This window comes from Pyxicephalus adspersus, chromosome 1 (assembly GCF_032062135.1).
Source record: "Pyxicephalus adspersus chromosome 1, UCB_Pads_2.0, whole genome shotgun sequence".
In the NCBI taxonomy this organism is placed as follows: Eukaryota; Metazoa; Chordata; class Amphibia; order Anura; family Pyxicephalidae; genus Pyxicephalus; species Pyxicephalus adspersus.
In genome coordinates, this window is record NC_092858.1 from 46,570,518 (window position 1) to 46,592,128 (window position 21,611).

General features: G+C 36.1%; 1 protein-coding gene across 1 annotated transcript; it reads left to right on the forward strand.

The window, feature by feature from the left end:
- Positions 1–1,334: 1,334 nt before the first annotated feature.
- On the forward strand, positions 1,335–21,591 carry RUBCNL (rubicon like autophagy enhancer). Its single transcript, XM_072399716.1, has 17 exons — positions 1,335–1,482; positions 5,954–6,051; positions 7,342–7,444; positions 7,814–8,452; positions 9,938–10,023; positions 11,483–11,666; positions 12,710–12,832; positions 13,149–13,153; positions 13,184–13,206; positions 14,069–14,192; positions 14,467–14,606; positions 16,482–16,546; positions 17,285–17,523; positions 17,655–17,722; positions 18,536–18,689; positions 19,915–20,005; positions 20,528–21,591. The coding sequence occupies exons 1-17, from the start codon at positions 1,422–1,424 to the stop codon at positions 20,665–20,667; spliced, it is 2,343 nt and encodes a 780-aa protein (XP_072255817.1). The 5' UTR covers positions 1,335–1,421; the 3' UTR covers positions 20,668–21,591.
- The last annotated feature ends 20 nt before the right edge of the window (positions 21,592–21,611 follow it).

The window sequence follows — 21,611 nt, forward strand, 5'->3', positions numbered from 1 at the left end:
TAATAATAATAATAATCCCTAATAAATGTACAGGCTGCGTAATGTGTTGGCGCTATATAAATCATGTTTAATAAAAATAATAATTATACAATCTTTCTTCCATAACCACTAAAAAAAAAATGTAATGCAATGTAGGTGCTCCTATTGACTCCTGGTCTGGTAGTTGTCAGAGGAGCTTACAGATGGTTTTTATTGATTTCAAAGTGCTGGAGATCTTGTCTGTCAGGACCTGGAGCATTTCCATTTGTGTTGCAGGCCTAGGGGCACAAGACTTTTGAAGGAAACATAGACCCCTCCAACAGGATTCTCCAGGATAATCCTGGCATTTTTATTATTGTTCAATTTTTCCATTGGCCCTGTAATTCAATGGATTGATCATAGGAAAATAATTGTAATGAAGGATCTAACTACCTCTGTTTTTGCAGTCTCGGTGTACTACAGCTACAAATGAAGCCGTGACATTTTTCATTGTCTTGTTTTTGTTGGTCAATATCATTAGCATAATGCTAAACAAAGAAGGTTTTGTCATGCTAATAACAGGGAGCCAAGCAGATTGCATAGATTGCATCCCCAGCTTGTTCCACCAGTTTTCAAAAATTCGTACTTCTAGATTTTTCAGAGGAATTTGTAGTGTTTTGTATAGAGATGTAGTAAGAAGAAGGAATTAAGCTGTTGTAAAATGTAAATATGGGAATTGAGTGTTCTTTCATCTTTTTTTAGGACATGTAAATCATCATTTTTTTCTGTTAACTATTGAGGAGATTTTTTTCTTTCCTTTTTATCCAATGGACACAAGAGGAAGTGGGAGAACACTCTTTGTAGTTGTCTTCTAATGGTGACAGCTAAGACTTCCTTTCTATTCATCTGTCAGTGAGAACTATTTTGTATTTTCCATCACTATCAGTGTTGATGGTGATGGCCATCAGAACAAGTAACAGAAGACAACAACCTAACTCTTAGAGGTTTATCCATTTTCTATTTTCTGTATTGCTGTCACAATATCTTGTTCAGTTAGTTTTAGCAGACCTTGCATTCAAGGACATCATGTTTGACTTCTATTCCTCTTGACGTGATCCATATTCAAGAAGACTTTGTCTGAGAAGATCCTTACCACTAGCATGTTATGTCACCAGGTCACACCAAACAGTACACATTTTGGTATTGTTTGAAATGATTCTTTCTTTCTCTTTGAAGTTCATTTAGAATCTTCATTTACAGTAGGGGAGGGGGGTTGTTGTTTTAAAAAGATTCTCGTTCCCCTTTTTGTTCTATCTAAATTGCTTTGTAAAATTCCCAGCCAGACTAACTTCCTTTTATAAAATTAAGACATCTATGCTGTCAACATTATTTGCACACAATCTTAAGTACTGGTCCAGTTCTTTCTGCAGTTCAAACGCCGGGCATATTCCCCTGTTTTTCTGATGTATGCGTTGGCAGTTCTTGCCAGTTCCTTGTATTATGAGTGGCTTGCCGATCTGTCAGGTGAGTGAAAATACCAAGGTTTGTGTTGTAATGTAATAGATTAGATAACGTTAGATTTTAGTTAGGCTGCAAATGCCATCAGAATGTAGGGTCTTCTGTGTTAAGAAAGCAAGGCAACATAAGTAAAAGAACAAATACAGAATGATATACAGTCCCATCTAATCTTGCATTAGGCTTGGACTGCCAAATGTACAAATCAGAAACCACTTTAAAAAGTATAGAACACTACCAATAGTAAGTTTTAAAGACTAAACCATACCTAAGCTGATTTACCTATTTTAGAAGATTACTAAAAACTCTTTCTAAAAGGAAATCTGATGGTGAGGGTTTTTTTGTCCCCTCACTGCTATTACATGATGATGCCTTTCTTCCATGATGGATTCTCAATTATGTAGACAAAGAATCTATTAAGAGTGACTGTCTTTGTTCTTTTGGAACGGGATAAAGACTGGTTCTTTTAAAAACATCCTGAACTCTGAGTCTTTAGAGGAATAAAATACAGGGTGGTGGGGATTTACTTTTAAAGATCAAGCAAAGTTCCTGTTAATGGGCAGCTGTGTAGAATGTTTTGATAGTTACAGCTTGCTCCATTTTTGTGGAAGCAAATGTATCAAATGTTAAAGCTTTCTGACTGATTTATAAAAACAAAGTAAAATTAAAGTTTTTATAAAACTTAAAATTAAAGTTTTTATAAAACTGTAAATTTAAAGTAAATTGAGTAAAAGGGTCTTTGCACAGCTGGCTTTGTAAATAACAGGTGGAATCAGTTTGCTTTGGGCATCAGTTGGCTTTCTTTGCACTAGTTGTAAAACATTAACTTGTATTTTGACCTTGGTGGGCAATGTAACTGATTTATTTTAGAGGAAGGATTTTAGGATTCCTACTCTTACTTTGCTTCCTCTGACCTACCAGAATTTCTGTTAAGATTCTGAGTTTTGTATTGTAAATGTGAAATCAAAGCAAAGCCTGCAAAGTAAGTTAATGCTTACCCTGCTGCCACTGCAATGCTGGCTTATTGGTGCATTGAATATCTGGGACCTATAACTTGCATTTACGGACAAGGTTTCTGACAAGAGTTTTTAGCCCACATGGTTCCCGATACAATGAGAATACCAGAGGTTTTACCTTTGCATTTCTATTTGCTGTGTTCCAGTTATGCGCATTCCATGCGCTCTCTCTCTCTGAAACTTCTTGAGCTGTCTGCGACTTCACCATCTTCTTCTGGCTCATGGAGTGGTGACATCCCACTATTGGTTGCCATTCTTTGTCAGATGCTTATAGTATATACGTCATTGCATTGGAGGCTGTAAGCAGAGTTAGAAAGATAAGTCTTTAAGTCTGCCTGGTTTAGATACATAGTGGTCAGCTGAGAACCTCAACATGAGCACCTATTGACACTTGGAATATTTTAATCAAAATCATTAATAAAAACATTTTTAACTGCATTTGCTTATCAGTCCTGTTGGCAAAAACTTACATTGATGGATTAAAGTTCTGTTAAGACTCAATTCACTAAGCTATAATATATTTCCAAAATATTCATCTTATCAACCATGTGAATTATTTTATTTTATCCATTATTGGCTTTCATTGCTGCATAAAACAGTTGTTCTGGCAAATCGCATTCTTCATAGTTTTGTGAATGGAATCTGCCTCTTACAGAATAAAGACCAAAGATTTTGCTAAAGTACATTTACTTAACATTGTAACTGAAATCTCTCAGCACTTTTGCAATGCAATCAGAATAAAACATTTTTGTTTCTTGTACTGTAATATATATTTTTAGAAATTTAAAGTTGTAACTAGTGCTAAATGTGTTCTCCATAAGAAAGTTATATTTCATCACAGTGAAATTGGCCTAGTGAACTTGGATCATGTGAGCTGATGTCATGCACTTCTGGGGGATTGTAAAGCAGAAGAATTATCGGCAGCAACCACATTTAAAAGTTCAGTGATGGGAAATGCTTTGAGATGTGCAGCACAAATTTTTCACAAAAAAAAAACACACTTGGCCCAGTATTGGAAAATCTCACACACACACACACACACACGCACGTTTTTCAAACATGCACCTATTTCAGTTTTAACTAGATCCTTTTGGTTCACATTTATACCTCTCAAGGTCTCTGTCACGGGATCTCTGTAGTAGAATTTGTCAGACCGGGCTTCCCGTTATAGCCATTATAAAGGTTGTTGCTGTTTCTTTAGGAATTTTAATTTGTTTTACTTTTACCAAAGATTACAGCTGGTGGAAACTTACTGGGGGGTGGTGCGCAAAGCTGACCATTTAGATCACTGCTCTAGCATTTTTACATTTTAGCAATGGGCGCATTAATTCAGCAAGAATCTGCAAAAGCGACATAAAAGTAACAATGCTTTGCATCTTCCAAGAGTTAGGTGTGAAGTATATATAAATATATAAGTATTTTTCCCTTTTTTATCATTACAAAAAAAAAAATCTGGTACTAACGCAATGGAACATGGAATTGCTGGGATTCCTTTGCAAGTAAGTCAAAGGGTTGTTTTAAAGACTAAACTAGACCTAAGCTCATTTACCAATTTTTAAAGATTACTAACAACTTTAAAGCCAATGCCCATCTTTCTCCTGGGAATTCTTATGGTAAGGGGTTTTCTGTATCCCCCCCCCCTACTAACGCTGTGCTTGCTCAGCTTGCTGGCAAGGAACTAGGAGCAATCCAGACACATTATTGCAGAAGAGACATCCCTTACTGATCTGCCTGTTCAATCATTTAGTTCAAGGCAAAGGTTTTTTTTTAATAGTAATGGTAATTTAGTGATGCGACAACTCTTGCTCATGATACAGGAGAGCTATATTCTTATACTTCACCATTGCAAACTTTTTGCTGTCATTCAGAGAGCCTGATTAAAGGAAAACAATACAAGTGCTAAAAGGTTTCTTGCAACTGATTCTTTATCCTATTAAAATAATCTTGAAAAATGTGACTGGAAAAGGAGTGGGAACTGCAATACTTCAGAACCTATAGGAAGGGAAGTGTAAGGGGACAAGGGTTGGAGGTCAGCGTGAAACATAGGGGTGTGAGGGAGAGGAAGGGGAGCACAGCTGTAGGAGATTATAAAAAAAAATGCAAACCATTTTTATTTTAGGATTAGGTTTAGACGACATCTGAAAAACCACTTTTGCAAATAATTTCCACTTTGTATACCCTAGGACATACTTTTATAAAATGGTTTCTAATTAATGAAAAGTTTAAATGGATTTTCCACTATTTAAAAAAAAGTGGATTGTATTATTATTAATATTATTACAAAGTATTTATATAGCGCAGTTATATTATGCAGCGCTGTAAAAAGTCCATAGTCATATCACTACCTGTCCCTCAAGGGGGCTCACAATCTAATGTTCCTACCCTAGTCATGTCTTTATTACAGCCTAAGGTCTTGGGTTTTGGGGGGAAGCCAATCAACTTAACTGCATGTTTTTGGAATGTGGGAGGAAACCCATGTAAACATGTGCAAACTCCATGCAGATAGTTTCCTGGCTGAGATTAAAACCTGAGACCTAGCGGTGCAAAGGCCAGAGTGCTAACCACTGAGCCACCGTGCTGCCCACGTTCTCTGCCCATCTCTGGAGAAACAGGAAGGTCATCACACACACACGAGAGGATAGCCATGAAAGACTAAAAATATCCATGTCCGAGTTGGGGCTGTTCTTGTGTAAGTCCTCATATTACTGAGCATAATAACAGATTTATATTCAGTGCGCACAGCGGGGCCCCCCCTTTATGACCTATCTTGTGGGGAAATGCAGATTAGAGAGGTTAGAATGTCATTTACTGTTATTTCCCCCTGGTAAGCCAGTGTCGGAGGTTCCCGCTCATGCTAAATAGACATAAAATGCTTTTTGGCTTACTGTTCTGAATCTATTTATGCCTGCAGCTGGTAGAAGACCTCTCCTGACAGTTAGACCAGCTCAGCTTTCTTTCCAGTTTCATGGCCACCTTAATTGCATTGTCTATCCTCACCTCACATGAAAACTGCATGTCATAAAATTCCGTAGTTCCAGAAACATAGGCCACCGAAAATTAGGTATAAACTGTCAACTCCGAAGTTTCCCGTTTGATAATGAGAATCCTAATTATAAAAAGATCAGATAACGAGGCAAAAGCTGGTTGGCCGAACTTTACCAGAGAAAAATCATGTGCGTGTAAATTCATAGAGCTACTTATCAATTTGACATGGGTTTTATCCGAAGGAAAAAAGGTTTGCAGAAGGTTGAACATGCACACAATACTTGTATCTGATGCCAATACTTGTATCTGATGTTAAGAATTAGTAATGTATAAATGTAACACTATGCGTGTTTTAAAAGAGTTTGCAGGGTGGCTAAAGGGGTTATGATCGATAGTAATACATTTTAAGCTGATCAGCATCAGTTGGACTTAATAATGTCTTTTTGTACTGATGTCTTACTGTTTGTGTATGCTTCTAGGTAGCAACTTTTCAAGATTACCAGCCATGTCTGTACACGCCTTAACATTGACCGGCTACAAGACAAAGAGAGTTCAGACTCGTACAAGTGTGGCACAGGTGAGACCTTGCACTGAATGTTTATTTACTTTCTATTTGAAATGCCTAAATGCTTTAGTAGTGATAAAAAACCTTGTAGTAATTTTTTTTTTTTTTTCTTTGAAGTTTGATGCAGTTTTTAATTTTAAGGCTGACCATATTATGTCTGATGAAAGCAAACATTGTGACAGAGTTTATGCATCTTTTGCAACAACCATCAGTGTAGGTGAAGGTGTGGAAAGTCAATTGCCCTGCAAAAGAAGGAAGAATAAAGTGTATCGTATCCTGCAGGATCATAAGTCAAATAAAGGAGGCTTTCTGCTTATCGTTCTCAGTAACAAAAGCAAGAAATCATTGTGTAAAATTAGTAATAAAATTATCAAAGAACAGGGTAAAGTACTGGAGATATCATGTTGTTTCTGGCCTAATAGACTTTACCGATTTGTCAATTTTATATTCTAGTTATCTCTGCTTTGAGGAAAGTTGTGTCCAGTCTAAAACAACAGCTATTTTTGTTTGCCTTATGAATAGTGAAGATGTTAACTTTAGTTTTTTTTTCACCTGCATAGTACATTCTTATTACATAGTGTATTACAAGTGTATGTCCAGCCAAAAATGTTAAATGCAGCATAGAAAGGTTAAACCCCCTTATCAGTTTATTTGTGTGCAGCTCACTGGGGAAATTTTCCTTTACTTCCTGTAAATATAAACATTCACAATGCACCAGTAGTGGTAATCGTGCTCATTCCAGCTGTACAGTTGTTATTAACTTGTTCGGAGAACTAGCAGTTTCCATTGCTTTCAGTATATTGCTAAATCAACAAGTTGTTTTGTTGTGTATTAGAGCACAGTTCATTCTTTTATTCGGTGTAATCTCCCTGGCTGCATTCCTCCTGAATGCTGCCTGATTACACACATCCAATCAATTGTTAATGTTTAGAATGGAAAGGCTTTGTGTAATTGATAAATACCATAAACTCTGTATATTTGGTCATATCAGAGCATTAAAAAATGTAAATATTTTTTTTTTACCATCTATCTATTGGAAATGTATACAAATACATACTGTATGTGTTTGTCAGTACTTAGGAGAAAAGGCAAGTGGGTCTTTTATATCTCAAAACCATAAAAACCTTTACTATATTAGTAGTACAAAAGCAAGTATATAGAACATGTATGCAGTGCTAAAAATTAGTGATTTTTCTGGCCATTTTCCTTTTTGATTTGTTGTCTGCACGCATTCCATTGTAAGCTTTTTTGACAGTTTGTAGAACCTTTTTTTATGTTTTTTTTTTTTTTTTCTATTTTCAGGGAAACAGTGCTGCTAGTTGTTATACTGAACTGAAATCTCTACGTGTTCCAGAACCTTCTCTGACAAAAATGCCTAGGATCTCCACCGTTCTATTTCCTGCAGGTATGGCAGTTCTCTATGTGGTCTTCCTCTGTCTTTGAATATTGTGTTTCATGTTATGAAGAATGGAGCAGTAATGGTGAGATGGGTTTATGCTTCTGCAGACAAACTAGAGTTGGTTAGGAAGATTAGAACTGGAAACTTCAGCGCAGTAGATTCTAGTAATTACCAAAAGCAATTTTTTTAGGCATACCTACCAAAAATCCCCCCATATTAAGTCCTGCCTGTTCCAGGTATATGTACAATCAATCTATATATATATATATCTGGTCATCACTTTAAAATGTCCTGCTTGTGTACGTTTTTGTTATTGAGGAGTTTAATATTTGAGGCTGATTTCTTATATTTTTGTACTATTTTCTCCTCCTGCAGATGAATTACCCCGGCCAGCTGTCATTGGGATGGGAGGGGGCAAAGGCTCATACAAGGACAGTGCTACAGCCATAAAGGAAATCCTAGCTTCTGTTTTAAACATTCCAAGCCCTGCTAAATCCAAATCAACTGGTAATACGGAAATCCAGGACAGTGATGCAGAGAACTTGGAGGAATGCAGTGATCCTGATTGTACCCCTGGTGTTTCCTCTTCACAACATAACTTTCCATTGACTAGACACAAAGCATCATGGGATAATGCAAAGTCAGACTCTTCTTTAACCCCAGCAGTGGAGCCAACCACTTCCTCACATACAGATCTTATCACAACCTCCGGGAGTAGTGATATTGCAATGGGACTTTCTAAAACGCCATTACTAAAATGTGACCTCTGTGCAGAAGCCATTTTAATTGGATCTAATGCCTCACAATTGAACTTGCCTTTTAACTTCCAAAAAGACAGATGTTTCTCCTCACCTAATCTTTCCAGTCTCAACTTAAATGTGAATCCACACATTTCATCATCAGAACAAAACCTGATTCCGTTACTTTCAGACACAGTGGACATGGACACCTGCACTGGTGAAGACACCAAAACTTCCTATCGTAGGTCAAAGTCTTATTCCAGCATTCCTATAGGTAACTGTTGGTGTAAAGCATTGGTGTTAAATTTCTTTGTCTTTGTATTTCATGAATTGTTCCAACACATTACTAGCACTATGGCTTCTTGTAGAGGTGCCATGGTGACACCAGTTATTGTCTTTGTGGAATTTTGTTCTACTTTTTATGTTTCTATAGGTTGGGTAGCTTAAAGTGTCCTTCTAGCTAAACATGTTTTTCTTTTGGATGAGCAGGAAAAAGTTGAATCTGTAAGGTTTGTCTCCTCATTGGGGAGATTTATCTTTATTTTCTGTTTTGTTTCCTGAACAGGAAGTGAGGAAAATTACCTCAACTGGAAGTCTGGAAATGTCCACAACATAATTTTAAAAACTCAGGTTTAATAGTTGTCACTGGGACTGTTCCAAATACATTTTTGTAAAAGTAATTAAATAAATTAAAAATATGACTAGCAGGCAGCTACCCTGCGTCTTTTCACTCCTCCATTGCAAGGCATAGCACTTCCAAAAAATACCATTTGGGGATTTATAATTGAAGAAAAAAGTTAAGTATTATGTACAGCATTACAGGATGATAAAGAGGAAAACAGGCTGTGAGACATAGATTGAGTTTAATGCATGTTCCAGGACTTCTACAGAAGCCTTTAGTGGGGTGCTTTTGGCAAAGTTTAGAGACAAAATCTAATAATAGATTACTCTAGCTTAATAAAATCGCTCACTTGTTGAGCTAGAATATTCTTTGTACTGAAGCGGTTTGAGTTTTACAAGAAGAACCAGTATGTCCACAAACTTTAGCTAACAGCTAACTTTTGTGACATGAAAGCCGTCATTCATTGGTGCTGTGGTGACCATCCTGGCGGATCCACGGACCATGAACGATTGTAATGGGAGTGAAGGGGGGAGAAAGATCCTTTCCAACGACAATTATTGCACGTGGTGAATTGCATAAAGGATGTTTGTCTGGCAGAAATCAAATTTTTACTCATTTGATTATTTGGAAATGGTCAGTTATTTTATATGTTAGTTGTAGTGTTTTTTCTTTTTTATTGGATGGCTTACAATATAGCTAGCTCATCCTCATTGAGTGCTTTTAAAAGGATTTTGTAGTGGACAGGATATGTTCTTACCATAGTAATAAGGATGGAATTACAATATGCACAATGTTCATTCATATATTTTCCTGTTCATATTAGTTTTAATGTAGTTTGTGTTTTTGACTATTGATTCACTGTTTAGGAATCATTTGAACAGGGTGGTATCTGGACTTCTCAAAACTTAAAGTTTTAAAAATAAGTGTTTATATAAATTTATGTATATAGAAAATCAATGATATTATGTTGTCTCTCTTCACTTGCTCTTTTCCACCGGTGATCCAACATGTTTTTTTTTTTTACCTTACTGACCCAGATATAAAAATATGATTGTTTAATAACTTTATTTTCTATCACACACATTAAAACATACTTTATTATCTGTTTAATATTATTGGTTTCCTTTCTTTGTTCAGCACCTGAGCCTTCAGAGACAGCAAGCACAGAAAGCCCTCAACACACTGCTGCAGATTTCTTCGAACCAGCTGTACACTTGGAAAAGGTAAGATATCACTTTGTCTGAATTGGTCTAGTCTTGAAGATAAAGTTTTAATGTCACTTGCATGTCTAAACCTAAAAAGTTCCAAGCTCAAGTCTGATAAAAGTTCTGTTCTGATCAGGACTTCTGTTGCTATCTTTATTGCCATATTTAGGGTTTCCATAGACATTGTAGGATGGTCAGTAATTTAGAAAACAGTCCAATCGGCTGTTGGTTTTGTATGTCTGCTGCCCAGTGTTCCTATACAGATTATTGTAGTGTAAAAGTTTGTGTTTGGAGGGGGAGAAGCAAACAGACAGCTTTTTAGGGCCCATTTATTCTTGGCACTGTTGCCATAGTATTTTCAGTGTAGGAAATGCAGTGCCATTGGTTTGCTGTGGCAGCACAACACACTTACAATGTAGCACACCACAACGCTTATCCATGCTTTAGGGTGACTGGGTTTTAACAAAATGCTAAAAGACTAGCTTAACATGCAAAGTGCAGCATTGGCAGCCCATTCACAATTAATGATTGCCTAATGCAATGCATGGTAATGAATAAATACTACATGTTACACAGCTGTGTGTTAATGGAATGTGATAGTGTGATGGATTTTTAACTGTTTAACTGGAATAATAGCAGTCGGACAACCTCATCCAATATCAGATGAATTTTGCCCAAAGATGAGCAGTCAATCAATGACTCAATCATTTGTATGTAGACACTTTGTGTTAGAGTAATTAACTGGCTCTAATTAGATTACAGGTACAGTAAGGGCATCCAACATATGAACAAGCTTCCCTGCTCGCTGAGTGCGGAACGGAGGCTTGAAGGGGGGCGGATTGTATGACTTGCAATCTTTTGCTTAACACAGCTGAGGTTGTGGGTGATTTTCCGGGGGGGGGGGGGGGGCGGATTGTATGACTTGCAATCTTTTGCTTAACACAGCTGAGGTTGTGGGTGATTTTCCGGGGGGGGGGGGGGGGGGTGAGCTCTTACTTCTTGTAACTTTTTTAATGAACAAGACAAACTCTGCAGTTGTTTCTATTTGCATATCAAAGCACAGCTTGCTTTGGATTTTATACACCAACTGACACCACGCTGCCTATTAATATGTTGAGACAAACATCTGTCCCAATTACATTTATTAAAGTAATGTACCTGTTCTGACTTGCATAACTGTTCAACTTAGAATCACAAGAAACATGGACTGTAGGCTGTTTCTTAAGTACCAATAACCATAGCAGTCAATCAAATAAAGTAAATCAATATGTCTTTGTAAAAATACTAAAGCATACTTATCTTTAGCTGGTTTTGTATTTTACATTTCTACCTGCTCTTTCATTGTTTGCTTCACTCAATATGATTATTATTATAACTAAACTCACTAAAAACTATAAGTAAATTTGTTCTTTTATTGTAAACATTAGTTAAGTGTAACTAAGACATTTGGGTTTGAACTAATTGCTTTTTCCTTTAGGAAAATGAGCACTTCCTGGCAGCAGACCTGTTTATATCTGCGGTTGAGCGAATGAAGAGCAATTGGCAGTATGAGCAGTGGAGGACAGAGGGAGGCATGTACTGGACGAAGAAAGAGGAGCCTTGTTTTCACAGGAAAAAAGCGAATTCTGAATCTGCCGTTTCTGTTGATAGTGGTTATGAGGGTAAATATTAATTAAGCAGTAAGATGTTATTTAAGTCTGAAGTTGAATAAATTTATACTAGATATAAAGTTAACTTATTAAAGCCCGAAAAGTGAATTGAGGATGGGTCCGTAGTTCTTTAGATTCAGCATGTTGACCCAAGACGTTTTATGTGATACATTATGCTCTATATTTTCATCTTTTGGATTTCTTTATATACCCCTTCCTGCAAGCTCTATTGTAAAAGCACCAGACTGCAGAATGAGCAGGCACATAAAGTGATTTACAAGAGAGTCATTGTGCAACCCCCTTTATCACTGTGATGCTGATTTCTTAGCACAAACTAGCTGTTGGAAATATTGTACAAATGTGTTGGAGACTTTGTCCTTTTCTGTTGGTTTGCGATTGGTGCAAAACTCCCTAGGAACGGTCACCAAAAGGATTAGCCACAGTTTGCACATAACCAGAAGACTGTGTGGTTGACACGTAGCCTGTAGGAAAATATAAAATCAAGACACAGAAGCTGAAATAACTTCAGAAACAGCATGTTAAATCTGCAAATCGGTCTAGAAATAAAAAGCCTTTTAAAGTTGGTTCCTCTCTTCCTCTCCCACAATCCACAGAGTTTTTCTATCTAGAGATCTACAGATTTTTTTTTTTTTTTTTGTTACCAATACCTATTTTAGGAAGGAACTGATCTCCTGTAGTTTCTCCTAGTCCCATTGCAAAGCCCCATAAATTCTGGTTGATTCTCCCAGTGATTTCCACTGATCCACAGTGATTTCCAGCTTCCATTGATGCTTTACGAACGATGCTGCACTACTTCCTAATTCAGAGGAGAATTGCCACTCTCATTCAGACTGTGCCTGCTTACACTACAGTGGGATGAAAAATGTTGCAGGAGGATGCCTATCAATGTTGTCACTGATGTTGCATAAGACTGTAGCTCATAAATTGACATCCAGCTGCATATTGGATGTTTGCATTACCATATAAATCACTTTTAAGATCTAGAAACGTTGTTACAAAAAGTCTGAAATTCTTTGTGACTCCCTAAATTTCAGGTTTGACTGCATTGCAGAATTCTCCTGCAGAAACTATATTTGAAGAGGATGAGGAGGATGAGTCTGAATGCTCCATGGAGTTAGAAGTGTTTGACGATGTGGAAGAAGAATATGTTGTTATAGGTAGGTCCTGTTTCTGTTTTATTAAAATTGTTAGTCTTGATCTGGGGGGGGCATTTTTTATTAGAAAAATATATTATATTGGGCCAGATAAGGGGAAAAATTGCTGTATCCACAATGAACGGCTATATTCCATTCTACCTAGAGCAAACTGGAAAAAGTTACATCTGAACAATTGCTATTTGTATCACCTTTGTGTCCTTTCCTCCAAATTTACAGTCCTGTTCTTTTACAAGTGTTGTGCAAGCTAACAGTATAAGAAGGCTAGAGTCTAGTGTGGGACAAAATTTCCTAATTTATTTTCTTCTTGCTTTTTCAGAAATTAAAAGCTAGGGCAAATATTACAAACCTAAGCAATCCAGTGACACGCCTGAAAGGTATGTTACTTATTTCATGTCAAAGTTCTATTTTGATACTGTAAACTGAACCTGTGAATGGATCTGTAAATCTTTTTTTTTTTTGCCAAATTTTTGATCTCCGCTTTAATGCCAATTAGATTAGTCACGCCCTAAATGTCAACAAGTGTTGCAGTGGGAAGGTGATGGGAATGGTAGCTGTTGGATGCATCAGCAGTGGGTTGAGGTTTTCTGTGGAACATATCTGGAAATAAAAACCTAGCCGGAGAATGCTAAAAAAAATATATATATGAAGGAATGGCTGCAAATGTTGGGGAACTGGAGGGCAAAGAAGACAGGAGAAAAAAAGTGGTTAAATCCAGACAGGTTTGCATATTTTACAGCATAAATGAAAATGTATAGATAGAACACTGGAGGAGTTCAAGGGAGCAAGACAAGCCATGCCTTCAGAGGATATAAAACTAAATTTAGTTCCAGCGGAAATGTTCGTTTCTCTGTAAATATATACAGGAGAGGTGGTGTATCTGTAATATAGTATCTCACAATACACAGATTTTGATGGTTTGAGTTTTATGAAATATTTTTTAAGTCCATTTGCGCACCTTCCATTAGAGAAAATAATCTTTTGAAAGTGATTAAATCATTGCCTATTTTGCTCAGAAGTATAATTGTAGCCCTAGATTTTTTTTGTGTGTGTATGTGGTTTTAGGACAATAAAACAATAAGATTTTACTTTGAAATGATTTTTAAACAATAAGCAAAAAGGCATTATTAATACAATCCTTTCTGTCTTGCATTGTATTTATTTTTAGCTTGTACACAGGCAATACTATAAACTTTCAAAATTTTTCAGCAGTTTGACTGAAAACGCTTTATTTTCCAGACAGTTTTCCCTTGGAGGCAATGCTGCAGAAAAAATTGCCCGAAATTTATATCGTGCTGTCCGACAGCAGTGGACACAAGTTGATGGAGAAACTCCACTACCAACACGAACCACAGCTGACAGAGTATGTGCACAAAAAGAGTAACATCAGAGGAAATGTCAATAAATACCCTTATGTCTAAATGTGCCGGTGCTGGGTGAGATCATACCATCCAACTAAATGATCCCATATGATATTTTTGTGCTTCTGATTTAATGATTTTTGATCCAGGATTAAAAGTGTATCTTCCAGATGAAAGTTAATCTTCTCCAGCCTTGGAGAGCTTTAATAAATATGTCCTAATATATGCTTGTATGATGTATGGATTTATTAACAGGCCTCACATTATTTTTTCTAGAAACGTGGTAACCGTTCCATAGCAGCGGAATTTGAATCCAGTGTCTATCTTGTGGAGGAGATAAAGAAGTTTAGCATAATGGATACAGAAGAGTGGTCTCCACGGTTTCAGATCATCAGCACTCTACATCCATCTGCCAAGTAATTTTTTTTACTTTTTTTTCAGTTGTGATTTGTGATATAATGTCAATTTACTTTTTAATTCACTTGTTTTTGATGAAGCAGTTGCCTTCCACATTATTTTAAGTGGAAAAGAAGCTGGTAATGGAACATGGTAGAGGAAAAACCTTTAGGTTTTGTTATTGCTGATCTATAAAACAACCTTTTTTAAGTCCTTGATCCCTGGACAAATCGAGCCCTGCAATTCCTGTGTTTGGCTTCTCTCACCCTCCTTTTTTGGGGTGGGGGGGGGCTGGACATAACAGCAGGGTATTTTTTTTCCTTTCTTTTCTTTCTACTGGGTGTTTCTTCACATCGGCAAACTCACACTGCACAGGCGTGATATCAGGTGACCTGCCTACCTTCAAATATATATAATCTCCAATCTCATTTTGCGTGTGTGAAATTGAGCATTTTTTTCCTTCTTTTTACATTATAGGAAATACCCTGCATGCCCATCATGGAAGGGGCAGTTCACAGCCTTTTGGGATATGTGAAGCAAGTAACCCAGGAAGGCTGCTTGTTTCCCCTCTCTTTTGCATGATATAAATGGGATAGTCACACTTTCTATATAATGTTAGGAATGTGAGGATAGGGCTGCTTTAATGGGTTTTAATTTACTGTAAAAATGCAGATATGGTTTTCAATTTGTCTGCCACAATATTTATAATGGACACTCTTATGTTTCTTGTTTACCTTTTCTAAACCACAAAACTTGTCCAAGATCTTAACGCAGACTTGTTTATTGACAAAAAAAGTCAGCAGCCACAATTCTTTTGAACACCATTTATTGTCTGAGCTTTGTTGTCTGTAGTACAAGGCTGTTATTTTTTGGCTGCGTTTGAATCTGGGCTGGCAATGTTACTCGTGGATTAAATGTTTGTACTTTACAGAACAGTTGTTGTATTTTTTTTAATCTATACAAAAAGTTTCTTCTAAAATGTCAACTAGGTGCAGTGTCCCACATCAACTTATTAGAGGACATCTCCTCTGTGACTCCTGGGAGGCCTAATCTTCCACTCACTAATGTAGCTACCAACCATTTTACCATACCTTTATCTTATTTCACTTTTCAGCTTCTGCAAATTCCATATTATGACCTTTGACAAAAAAGCTAGAGAGTAAAAATAACAGCAGATCTCAATGCCCTTTGCTCTATTTGCATTTGAGATAGTGGTACCTGTATGTGTCCTTGTTTTGGTATGTTAAAAAAAACAAGTTGTAAAGTTGTACCAGACATGTAGAACCTGCTAATGTGACACATTTTTGCCCTCTAGAGTCATGTGGTCTGTTGACCTAGCAGACTGTTATGTCATGTTTTCTAGGAAAAGAGAGTGGTAAATGAGATAAGAGATTGTAGTAAAAAAAAATTGAATAGTAATCAGGTTATTTCGTATTGTATATTTTTTTTTTTTTTTTATACAAATGGTTCATTTTCTGTAGCAGATAATTTTTCTGCCTCCCGTAGCATGCAATATTACAGAACATAAACTTTGTTAAAAAAGTTTATATTTAAAACTGTATAATACGTGCTCAAAAAGTTTATATTAATCCATGTATAATCCATGCAATTAGTGTGTGAATGGGCACAAACATGAAATAATTGCCTTTTAATCTGATATTGAGTAGATAAACTAAAGAATATTATTATCTACACCAGCAGGGTGGAGGTGGGCAGAAGGTAATTGGACATTTGTGGAAATGAACACCAGTTATGTTTTGCTTGGGTGTTCTCATTACCCTCAAGAAACCAGACAAACCGGCCTCATGTTCTCATGTTTCACTAAACTGGTTGACAGTTTATATGCTTAAAGCACCGAACTGCTATTAACTCTTTACCCTGCTTTTGTCTTTCAGGAGAGATGTAATTGTGGCATCACAAAACTATTTATGTGCTGGCTGCGGAACAAAAGTAGAGCCAAGTGAGTGTGTATTTAATATGAATTTTACAAAATACAGGACTTTATGATCCTATTCTAACAACTGGTTAGCCATTACAGATATCTATACGATTATCTATTTACTTTGACATTCCATGAAAGATAATAAAGTAATAGGACCATCTTTTTTTGGATTTGAAATGATTTTCCCTGAGGAGAATCACCAGTCATATTGGTGTAATCTGACCTTTGTGAAATGCTAGTTGCCTGGCCCTCATGATGTTTTAATAGCAGTACTTTCTGATGCATTGCTTCAGGATTTATTTTAGATTCACCAAACACAGCTTTCAAAAGATTCACCCATTTTTACATTTTTTCATTAGAAAAATAGGGGAATGTTAGTTAACAACATTAATAAATAATTATCTTCACCCTTTAAATAGCCCCCTTAACCCTCTACATATATATTTTTTTAACATGTAGAAAATTCTATGCCAGTGGGATATTTTTAGTATGTTTAGTCTTCTATAATTAGAATGCATGACCTTTTTATTAAAAAAATGAAAAAATTTATGACGTACATTGCAAATATGGTCTTCTAAAAATGTTACATATTTTATTCAACGTACAGCATTTTGTTATATTGTACTCAATGGTGTTTTTTATTTTCATTATTTTATGTATCATTTTATTGGTACTAATCTTGAAAATGTTAATCTAGGGTTTCATTTTTTTGCCTTTGCCATCACATTTGTGCAGTAATGATTGTTTTGTTTCCAGGGTACACCAATAGGCTACGGTATTGTGATTACTTGGGGAAATACTTCTGTGACTGCTGTCACAGTTACGCAGAGAGCTTCATTCCAGGCCGCATTATCTCTAAATGGAACTTCAGTAAATACTATGTGAGCAACGTTGCTAAGAGTATTGTGGACAAAATCTGGGAAAGTCACCAGTTCAACATACAGACTGAAAACCCAGAACTGTACAACAAAGTAAAGGATCTAAACAGAGTCCGCGTAAGTAAACTTTGTAATATTGAAGAATATTTAATAAACATTATTTGATTCATTCTAATGTTGCTATTTGTTGATCATAGATTTGGCCTAGATTTTGTCAATATGTAAGAAAATGTATTTTCTTTTTGCAGGAAGTTCAAGAGCAGTTAATGCACGTTAAAAGATTGCTGACAACTTGTCGCTTTGCAGAAGATGATGAGTAAGTGAACAATTTGGGATATTGTGCAATATCCATAAACTATCAGGATTGTAAAGCAGTCGCTGTTACTGCCATGCTTTTATCAAACCATATTGGTAATTGTGACTGCCATTCCTTTATTGACCCATACCGGTCAGTGTGACTATCATTCCTTGAAATGTTACACTCTTGATTTTATTTTATTTATTTATTTATTTTAATCTTTGTGGGTGTGTTAAAAGTTGGTTGTGACTACCTCTAGCCAGTTATGGCTCACATCATGCTAATCCCAGCTTCTGCTTTCACATTCCACTGGCTGCTTAAATCATGAAGTAGTGTCATTCCAAAATGTAATTGTTTCCTCTTTTAGTTTTCTTAGAATAGATTTCTTGTTACTGTTTGAAGTTTAAAAAAAAATTAAGGTATCACAGACTGTGGTTATGGATGCTGCCTTGCATTGTGGTTTGGAGGATTATTGCCATGGGGAATGTCTCTGTGGAAGTTTCCTGTACTCTGTAGGTGCAGGTGCTTCACTCCTCTCCTTAGTACTGGGTCCACTGATACCTGACTATATCGCTTCCATGGTATGTGATGGCACTTAAAGCGTACCGAAACTCAGAGTTTTTATTTTACATAGAAGGGTAGTCAATCCTTTTATTTATAGTAAAATGTTTTGTTTGTTTTTTTTTGTTGTACGTTTTTGTTTTGGGTTTACTTCCGCTTTAAGCTATTGGTATGGGCTGATAGAGGTAGTTCAGTAATCTCAGGAAATGGTATTTTATATACAAATGTATCTATATATATTTTTTTAATTTGTACTTTTTTACCAAACAGGGTTATGGAAGCCTTTGAGGAGGTTCCCTCTCACCTAACTCAGGAACTGCATCTCTTCACATTAAGTGACCTGTATAATGTCAAGCAGAAAACACTCTTGCCATTGCTTCGGGAACTGCTGGCTACCACTGTAGCTCATGTGGACAGTTGTGAGGTTAGTTGATATTAGACCCTGCTTCCGACATTGTGGTTTGTCCTCCGGAGGGAGAGAGGACATACTCAATGTTCTGGTTCAGAGCTGTTCAGAGGAAAGGAGAAGCTGAAGAATCTGTAAAAAGGAGTGTGCCTCTTACTGGCTAGAATGAACACAATATCTTCACATTTGGCACCAAGTGACCCTTTAGTGAAAGCTCAAGATTTTGCAGACCTGCAGCCTAGAGACTCCGTCTCCAAAGGCCCTATTTAAGGACTAGTTCCTAATTCCTTACTAAATCTGTTTACATGGTGTGATGGTTTGTTCTGTTTGCCCTGGTGATTTTCCCAAGATCAGATGACCATGGGAACAGAATTTCTTCTAGTAATGCTTGTGTAGGCACAAACTATTTTCTCGTTTTTGGTTTCGCACAATTTGAATTTTCTGAATGACAAAATTACATTAGCTAAGAAAACAGCAGATATTGTCTTGTTTTATTTAGCTGATAGTCCATGTAGATTTGTACTGTAGTTTTTCACTTTACCTCTCCAGGCTTTCATTAGTACCAGCATTTTTTTTTTGGACCTGGCTGTGTTCACAGACGTGCACCTATTTAACTGATTCCTGCAAAATTATATTTTGGTGCAGATGTACAGCCTATTTTCTACTTTTGAAGTGTAATGGTAGATAAATAACATGTACAATGCTCATGTGTGTTTTTTTTTTTTTTTTTCTTATCAAATGTGTTACTGTTCTAATCAAATTATGTTAGCTCTAGTTGTTCCTTTATGCGGAGGTTTATCAGTGAGAACTAAAATTTCATTCAAGTGTCTACCTAAGACAACATGGAGTCTTGAGAGGTGCTTCCTTATGTTTAGTACTCTTTCTAGATTTTACTGGGTCTGGCTCAGTTCAAATGATGCAAACGAAACCTCCTGCTCATAGAATTTAGTATTGCATTATAAAGCCTAAGTACTGTTTGTCTTTATAACTTAACCAATAGGACATGCAGTTTGCATTCACCGCTGTTTTAAGCTGAGATATTGGTATTGGTTGGTGTTGACCTTTGAAAAATGTTTTTATTGTAAAAAGTCAGAATCTAAAACTTTATCAGTAGTTACATTTTTGTTCTTTTAATACTTGAATCCTCTTAGGATTAGACTGCATGATTAATTTTCCAGATACTTTGTATTCTAAAAACAGTAACTTGTACTGGTTACTGAATGAAATCATTTTTTTTTTATAGCTGTGCCAAGCAAAGGGGTTTATATGTGAGTTTTGTCAGCATGAGGATGTGATCTTTCCATTCCAGACAGAAATCTGTAGAAGATGTGAAGGTGCGTATTGTATTATGATTAGCTTTCTTGTTTGTTCTTGTGTAGTTATCATGTGATGTGCTGGCCTGTTACATACTTCTTTGTTAGAATTATAATGTGAAGGTAAGAAGTTACCATTATATGTTTAATATGTTCTATGTTTAAACATGTTGAATACATTTCTGACTAGTACAGAACACGTCATATCACAGTTTTCTAAACTGGGGCTTAATCTAAAGGTTGAATTTTGGATATATATCTAAAAAACAAAATTCAACAGAAAGGTATGTCATCAGACAAGACTGTGCGGTGTGGAAAATATTTAAAAATATGACTATTATAAAAGAAACTGAAGTCCTTAACGTTAGGTTAATAGGTAAGAGTTAAATATACTATACTAACGTTTATTTAGCTTTTGCATATTTATTAATTAAAGTAACTTTTATGGTGAATCATTTGGCATCTTAACCTAACCTTTCTGTTTCTTCATGTCTTGGATAACAGCGGTGTCCCTTTTTAACATTTTATTTCTATTTAATCTAGTTTGCAAGGCATGCTATCACAAGAAATGCTTCAAGACTGGCGAGTGCCCAAAATGTGTAAGAATAAGGGCGAGGGAAGCCATGAAAAATGACTCTCCGTTTACATCAAGTGGTGAAATGGACGCGAGCACTACACTGTAACCTGAATGAACTGATTTTATATTTTGTATTTTGGTGTTAAAATGTACAGAGATTATTTAAAAGAATGGTATGACAATTTGCACACTGAATGTAACTTTCCAAAAAAAGTATTTTAGCAAGTTTTAAAGTTTGAATGTATTTTTTAAGATTGCTGTAAAGTTTGTATTTCTCTATGTACTTTTACACATTTACATTGGTGCTTGAAAAGGTGGGGGGGGGAAACTGCCTGTAGCAATCATCTGGTGGATGCCTTTTTCCCCAAAGGATGTTCGTTTGACAAGTCTGAACTCTGATCCCCCCTTCAGTAGTGATCTGAACACTGAAGAAACCCTAAAGCAGCATCTTTTCCAGGAAAAGTATCTTGTCTCTTCTGGTATTTATGCATCTCAGCAAGACTGTTGGTGTAGCTTTGACTTTGTTTCAAAGAACTGCACATACCATTGTTCTACAATTATTTTTTTTTTATATGCAAAACAACGCTAGATGAATAAATTGCAAGGACTATGCATCATCTTCCGCAACTCGCTTTGGGTACTCCACCGGCTGAAGCAAGGACTGATGTGTGATGGCTGCAGTTCTGCTTGTACCAGGCCGTCACAGTTCCATTATCCTCAGCATTCTCATACAGGACATCATCATCTCATGTGTTTTTAGGGTTTATACAAATACTTTACATATATTGGAGAAGTTTGATGTGTTTTCTTTTAATAAGTTTGAAGTGATATGCAATCAATTGAACTTTTTTTTTCCTTTGGTAAATGAAGGTTAGCAATCTTTTCCTATTTTCATAAACAGTTTTTGTATTGTTTTATACTTTACAATTTTTACTTTGAACTTGACAAATTACATATTTGTATTATAAAATACATTCAGGTTTTGTCACCTTGTTTTATTTCAGTAAAAGTATTATGTGTAAATATACAATGTGATTTTTGTTATTTATA